General features: G+C 44.3%; 1 protein-coding gene across 1 annotated transcript; it reads right to left on the bottom strand.

Annotated features, from left to right (window-relative positions):
- Positions 1 to 918: 918 nt before the first annotated feature.
- LOC144504104 (secreted phosphoprotein 24-like) lies at positions 919 to 7,215 on the bottom strand. The gene is made up of 9 exons (XM_078229280.1): positions 7,076 to 7,215; positions 6,821 to 6,924; positions 6,505 to 6,633; positions 5,511 to 5,642; positions 5,353 to 5,397; positions 5,194 to 5,238; positions 4,305 to 4,349; positions 1,120 to 1,164; positions 919 to 997 (listed from the first exon to the last, which is right to left on the bottom strand). The coding sequence occupies exons 1-9, from the start codon at positions 7,125 to 7,127 to the stop codon at positions 965 to 967; spliced, it is 630 nt and encodes a 209-aa protein (XP_078085406.1). The 5' UTR covers positions 7,128 to 7,215; the 3' UTR covers positions 919 to 964.
- Positions 7,216 to 7,448: the final 233 nt, after the last annotated feature.

Below are 7,448 nucleotides of genomic sequence, written 5' to 3'. Positions count from 1 at the left end.
AAAGATGTGCTGGTTATGTGCATTGGCCGTGCTAAATTCTCCCTCAGTGAAACCGAACAGGCGCCGGAGTGTGGCGACTAGGGTATTTTCACAGTGACTTCATTGAGGTGTCAATGTAAGCCTACTTGTGTCACTAATAAATAAACTTAAAAGCTTTTTAACATCCGGATCAATGAAACAGAATTCATTACCACAGGAAGTAGTTGATGCCAAAACATTGAATATATTCATGAGGCGGCTGGATATAGCACTTGGGGCGAATGGGATCAAAGGTTATGAGGAGAAAGCAGGATTAGGCTATTGAGTTGGGTGATCAGCCATGATCGTGATGAATGGTGGAGCAGGCTCGAAGGGCCGAATGGCCTCCTCCTGCTCCTATCTTCTACGTTTCTAATTAAACACTGATTCCCACAAGAAAAGCTTCAGTAATATTGACTGCTAGTTTCACCATGGGGAACAAGCCTTCACTTTCACTGATTTTAGTGCAGACTGGGAGATAAGAAAGGAGTTTTCCTCCAATCCCCCTCGTACACCTTCCCTCGACCAGTTTCAGCTGTGAAGCCCCGATCCCTGAGCAGCTCCCCGGAGACTGGGGAAAGTGGTCCCAGTGTGTGATAGGCTGCTCCCAGCGTTCTGAGCTCCCAACCAATCAGTGAAAGCAGCAGCAACATCTGGAGGAACATCAGGAAATATTCTCTTCACACTTTTATTATGATCCACAGAATACAACAACAACACACACCAAAGGACAGAACATTTACAAACAATAGAATCTTCCAGTTACAGTGAAATGTACAGTCAGGAACCCCAGGCCACCCCTCTCCCCCACTCACCCTCCCCCTCCCTCCCCCCTGCTGCCTTTATACATGAAGGAGTAAAGGACAGTTGAGAACATCTTCTTCAATGGGAATGAGGTCTTCTTGTGTTGACACCAAGCTGGCTCTTTCAGACGTTTCATTCAGGGTCAGTGTGGGACTCTTGAATCATCACTGTGTTCCTGCAATCAACACAATCAGCAGAATGGTCATTTTCAGATGGGCTGACTTCAATCTGAACTCAATGTTTTATTATTGCTGATCCAGAGACAATTCTCCCACACAAATCCCCGTTTCTACTCACCTTTACAGACACATCGAGCCATCTTTCTGCTGACTTGCTTTGCACCTGTGTGAAAAGATTCACATTGATCTGTTTAGAACCAATATTGAGCACTAGAATGATCTTTAACTCAAAGATTTCACCGCTTATTAAACACCATCAATGAGGGAATTTGAACTATTTTCATTTCTAATCTCCAGACATCCATCGAATTGAATCAAAACTCAATCCGACTCAATGAAGCTGGAGAGAAATTTCAACAGATTCTTGTCGTTTGATAATCATCCGACACAAAATCCCAGATTATACTCACACTGGGAGAGTCCTCCAGCGACGATTCTGCTGATTGGCTTCTTACCTGTAATAAAATATACACATTTATAGGGACAGAAATGGGAATTAATGAGGCACCTTGTAAAAAATATGGAAAAAACTACTTCCAAATCAAAGATTTAAACGTTAAATAAGGAATTATTAACTTGGGAGATTTTGGAGTTGGGATGGAGTGAGTGAGTGTTGGAGTGCAGAATTCCTCAGCAAACACCTCCTGTTCTCCACCATGGACCTGCCTCGCATGAAGTTGATCTTTCTCTACACCCGAGCTATGACTGTAACACTACATTCTGCACTCTCTCCTTTCTTTCTCTATGAATGGTATGCTTTGTCTGTATAGCGCGCAAGAAACAATACTTTTCACTGTATACTGATACAAGTGACAATAATAAATCAAATCAGTTATGGGAAAAACGGTTTTTGTTGATAATATATTCGTTAACAATTCTGATAAACAGAAAATTATTCTGATAGATTTTCTCCATTATACTCACACTGGGAGAGTCCTCCAGTGACCGTTCTGCTGATTGGCTTCTTACCTGGAATAAAATATTCACATTTCAATGTTTCGCATTTTGTAAATAATTTTGATTTTTTGGAATCATTTCCAGACAAACGTTTTAAATGAGGAAGTGGGAACACTTTCAGTTTTGGAGTTGGGATGGAGTGAGTGAGTGATGGAGTGGAGAATCCCTCAGCAAACACCTCCTGTTCCCCACCACAGCTATAATCATTCCAGCTCTGGGACTGTGGGGCTGTGGCTCGATGGATAAACTAACAGAGACCGAGATTCTCCCTCGATTGGGATTTATTGAGCTGAATCTGCAGTTCCCCTCCAGGAGGGAGCAGGCATTACTGTCTATAATTGGTGAGAGTGTCAGAGACATTGCTCTCTCAATGCTACTGTTTGTACCTGTCCATTCCTCGGAATAATCAGCTGCCTTTATAGTCAGGAAGGACAGCTTCATTCTCTGGATTTGTGTCCGAGTCTCAGACTCCCCTCCCTCAGGATCTCAGATTAAAGTAAATGATTATCTCACACTCCATTCCCACACCGTTACATCTCAGATTTCAAATGCTTCTGTTGATAATTCTGATTCACAGGAAAATACTCGGATACAAAATCCCAGATTATACTCACACTGGGAGAGTCCTCCAGCGATGATTCTGCTGATTGGCTTCTTACCTGTAATAAAATATTCACATTTATAGGAACAGAAATGGGAATTAATGAGGCATCTTGTAAATAATATGGAAACAACTAGTTCCAAATCAAAGATTTAAATGTTAAATAAGGAATTATTAACTTGTGAGATTTTGTAGTTGGGATGGAGTGAGTGAGTGATGGAGTGGAGAATCCCTCAGCAAACACCTCCTGTTCCCCACCACAGCTATAATCATTCCAGCTCTGGGACAGTGGGGTTGTGGCTCGATGGATAAACTAACAGAGACCGAGATTATTCATCAGTGTGTCCCTGAGGGGCATGGACAGGGTGGATAGGGAGCAGCTGTTCCCCTGAGTTGAAGGGTCAGTTACGAGGGGTCACAAGTTAAAAGTGAGGGGTGGGAGGTTTAGGGGGGATTTGAGGAAAAACATTTTCACCCAGAGGGTGGTGAGGGTCTGGAATGTGCTGCCTGGGAGGGTGGTGGAGGAGGGATGCCTCACATCCTTTAAAAAGTACCTGGATGAGCACTTGGCACATCATAACATTCAGGGCGATGGGCCAAGTGCTGGCCAGTGGGATTAGGTGGGGAGGTCAGGGCCTTTCATGCATTGGTGCAGACTCGATGGGCCGAAGGGCCTCTTCTGCACTGTAGGATTCTGTGATTCTGTGAGCCAATCACAGAGCTTTGCTGCAGTATATTTGGGACTCTCACTTCCTCACTGAGTTAAATGTTTGTTCCGAATGATCCCATCCATTTGAAACGATGTTCTGTATTATTTACAGGCTGGAGTTCGTCTGAACTCCCAACCAATCAGTGAAAGCAGCAGCAACATCTGGAGGAACATCAGGAAATATTCTCTTCACACTTTTATTATGATCCACAGAATACAACAACAACACACACCAAAGGACAGAACATTTACAAACAATAGAATCTCCCAGTTACAGTGAAATGTACAGTCAGGAACCCCAGGCCCCCCGCCCCGCCACCCAAACCAACCCCACCCCTGCCCCCCTGCCCCGTCCCACCCCCCACCGCCCTTATACATGAAGGAGTAAAGGACAATTGAGAACATCTTCTTCAATGGGAATGAGGTCTTGTGTTGACACCAAGCTGGCTCTTTCAGACGTTTCATTCCGGGTCAGAACCAATATTGAGCATTAGAATGATCTTTAACTCAAAGATTTCACTGCTTATTAAACACCAGCAACGAGGGAATTTGAATTCCATCAATTCTGAGTCTCTAACATCCTCCTCCAGGTATCCGGCCCCAACAGGACTTGGTGACCACGGATTCCCATTGGATTGCTCCATCATTCCACTGGACCAGTCACTGTAGTGGTTTGCCATTGCATTCTGCTGTGTGACTGTCCAGGGAACGCTCCCACTCTCATCCCCCCGCCATCGGGGGCACGGAGGTGCGGGGGGAGGGTGGGGGGCTATTGGGAAGATTTAAAGGATGGGAATCAACCTGTTTGGCCGCATTATAAACACACCTTCCGTCACCAACAATTCCCAGGGTGGGACTGAAACCCAGAGCCTCAAACCCACAGGTAGCGACGCTACCCACAGAACCATTGCTCTCAATATACATTTAACTGAATCACAATTCTGAGTGGGATCCGACTCAATGAAGCTGGAGAGACATTTCAACGGGTTCTTGTCGTTTGATAATCATCTGACACAAAATCCCAGATTATACTCACACTGGGAGTGTCCTCCAGCGATGATTCTGCTGATTGGCTTCTTACCTGTAATAAAATATTCACATTTATCGGGACAGAAATGGGAATTAATGAGGCATCTTGTAAATCATATGGAAAAACACTACTTCCAAATCAAAGATTTAAATGTTAAATAAGGAATTATTAACTTGTGAGATTTTGGAGTTGGGATGGAGTGAGTGAGTGATGGAGTGGAGAATCCCTCAGCAAACACCTCCTGTTCCCCACCACAGCTATAATCATTCCAGCTCTGGGACAGTTGGGGCTGTGGCTCGATGGATAAACTAACAGAGACCGAGATTCTCCCTCGATTGGGATTTATTGAGTTAACTTTGTGACAGAAACCAGCAATAAGAATCATAGAATCATAGAATCCCCACAGTGCAGAAGGAGACCATTCTGCCCATCGAGTCTGCACTGACAACAATCCCACCCAGGCCCTACCCCCATAACCCCACGTATATAACCTATTGATCCAGTGACACTAAGGGGCAATATGGCATGGCCAATCAACCTAACCAAATTATTATCCATTCACTGAGGGGAATGTGAAAGATGCTGCCTCAGGATGTCCACAGTTATATCTCCCCTGTTATCATGCTTGTTGTCAGGGGAGAGGGTTCTCTCTGATTCTAGAATATTCTAAAATTCAGGAAACAAGAGCCATCCACATGACCTCAATCCAACAATCCGCTAATTATGCTTGAAGATTCCAGCAGCAATTGAGAATCAGAATCTCCACTCCCAATGTCTCTGGGTGGACATTTAATTCAATAAATTCCTGACTCGAGTCAGAGGAAGCTGGATCAAAGTTTCAACAGATTCTTATTGTTTGATAATCATCTGACACAAAATGCCAGATTATACTCACATTGGGAGAGTCCTCCAGCGATGATTCTGCTGATTGGCTTCTTACCTGGAATAAAATATTCACATTTCAATGGTCAGAATGGTTTTTGTTGATAATGTGTCTGTTAACAATTCTGATCAACAGGAAAATACTCGGACAGATTTCCCAATTTATACTCACATTGGGAGATTCCTCGATCGATGTCTCCTTTGATTTGGTTTCAACCTGTATTAAAATATTAATAATTCAATATTTAGCACAGTGGCCCAATGAGAAATCTCTCAATAATCGCAATGTTGGAAATGCCATTGTCCTGATGTGTAGAACGGTGACATTACCTCAACGGTGTCTTCACTCGACTCGAATGAATCTCTGTGGCTGTCAACTGTCTCCAAACCTCGGCACTCCACATCAACATCCAGCACCTCATCAGCAAAATATTTCACGCGGCTTTTACACCAACCTTTCTCCTGTGTAAATAAAGCACAATTCTGTTACATTATTGAATGATTCCAGAGGAAGATGCGAAACAGGATCCTGCATGGGACACTCATTCGCTCGTTTCTGCTCCACCATTCAGTCCAATCAGGAGTGATCTTCAACCTCAACTCACCTTCTCACCCCATCCCGTATCCCAAAACTCCCTTAGTGTCCAAAAATCTATCTGCGTCTTGGAGATACTCAATGATTAATCATCCACTGCTCTCTGAGGGAAAGAATTCCAAACATTCACAAGACTTTGAATGAAGAAGTTTCCTTTCAAATCTGTCCAACAGCAAACTCTTTATTCTGTGGGTGGAATTTTCCTGTCTCCCCCAGTCCGGGAATCGGAGCGGGCGGGGACAGACCATGCAAATGTACATTGACCTCGGGTGGGAATTTCCGACCTTGGGGTGAGTGTAGCTGGAAAATCCCACCCTGTGACCTTGTGTTCCAGATACTATCAGTGGGGAAAGATTTTTCAGCATTTCCCTGTCAAGCCCCTTTAAGAATTCTATCTGTGTGAATTCAATCAGCTCTCATTCTCTTGGGAATATCGGCCGAATCCACTCAATCTGTCCTCACAGGACAACCTGCACATTCCAGTCTTGTGATCCTACATTCCACATCCTGTCGGGAAAGTCCATCCTTCCTCAGGGAAGGTGAGTAAAACTGCACGCAGTGTTCCAGGTGTGAATTCACCAATACTCTGTATCATTGTATTAAGCTTCTGCACCCCTACACTATAATCCCTTTCTAATAACTTTATAACTACAAGCTCAGCACTGAGTTTCTCTGCTATAACTCCGTACACACGAGGTAATCGATGTGACAATCTAACTCTGGACTTACTGCGGACTTCTTGGAACGGAATCGACAGCTGGGATCATCAAATTCCAGTCCGGAATTCTTGGAGCAGACGGTTTCTTTCACAGAGAATGTTAAATCCACGTTGTACGACAATTTTCCTGTGCGATAAACCTAATGAGAGGAAAACAGGTCATTAGTGTCTGAGTGTATCTCGTGTTCCTACCCTGGGCTGGTTCACCCATCAGTGTGAGAGCAATAGAATATTCTGGTCCTGTTTAATAATCAGTGTCTAACTGCACTCTGCAATATTCTTGTCGACTTTAGACAGTGAAACGCACTGAGAGCTGGACACACTTACATCCTTCACTCTTCTCCGGGTTATCCCACACAGATTGGTGATGGCGGTGATTTCATTCAGCTTTCCAACTGACACTCTCAGAGCATCCTTAGGGCTGGGGATTCCTGTAGAGAGAGAAAAGGAAAGTTGTACCAAACACTCCTGCATTCTCCAGTCAATTCTTTCTAACACATTGGTGACATCTCAGTCAGTGAGTCTCACTGGGAAGAAGGTGTTGCTTTATGAGGTGTCTCTCTCTCTCTCTCCAGTACCTACCTGAGCACTGGAGGATCTGCACTGCGGCAATGGTGAGGAGTAAGGATTTCATTCTGTGTCTTGTCTGATCAGCTGGCTGCTTACGAAGAGTAAAGGAGCTGCTTCTCTCTCTCGCTCTGCCTTTTCCTTACAGCGTTCAGTCTTTATATCCTCACCTCCACCACATTCAAACACTGACTCATATTGACTCAGTGCGCTGATCCTGGGCAGGGGCCGCTGCTGCCAAGTGGCTGCAAAATGGGCACAACTTCCTCCCAATATCATCACCCTGTTTAGATTTGGTGAGATCAGAGATTCTTCCTCAGAATATGAAATAATGAACTGAGGGAGGAGAGGAAATGACCATCTGTGGTTTGAACAAAGCCTCTCTCAG

This window comes from Mustelus asterias, chromosome 14 (assembly GCF_964213995.1).
Source record: "Mustelus asterias chromosome 14, sMusAst1.hap1.1, whole genome shotgun sequence".
NCBI lineage: Eukaryota > Metazoa > Chordata > Chondrichthyes > Carcharhiniformes > Triakidae > Mustelus > Mustelus asterias.
Note: the sequence above shows the minus strand (reverse complement) of the source record. Positions and strands in the feature narration are given on the sequence as shown.

What these genes read in the sequence shown, in the direction of transcription:
- LOC144504104 (XM_078229280.1), bottom strand. Translation starts at nt 7,127, where the DNA reads ATGAAATCCTTACTCCTCACCATTGCCGCAGTGCAGATCCTCCAGTGC. An exon ending in TCCGTTCCAAGAAGTCCGCA is followed by an intron (nt 5,643 to 6,504) that starts GTAAGTCCAGAG and finishes TTATTTACACAG; the next exon opens with GAGAAAGGTTGGTGTAAAAG. An exon ending in CGATCGAGGAATCTCCCAAT is followed by an intron (nt 5,239 to 5,352) that starts GTGAGTATAAAT and finishes ATTTTATTCCAG; the next exon opens with GTAAGAAGCCAATCAGCAGA.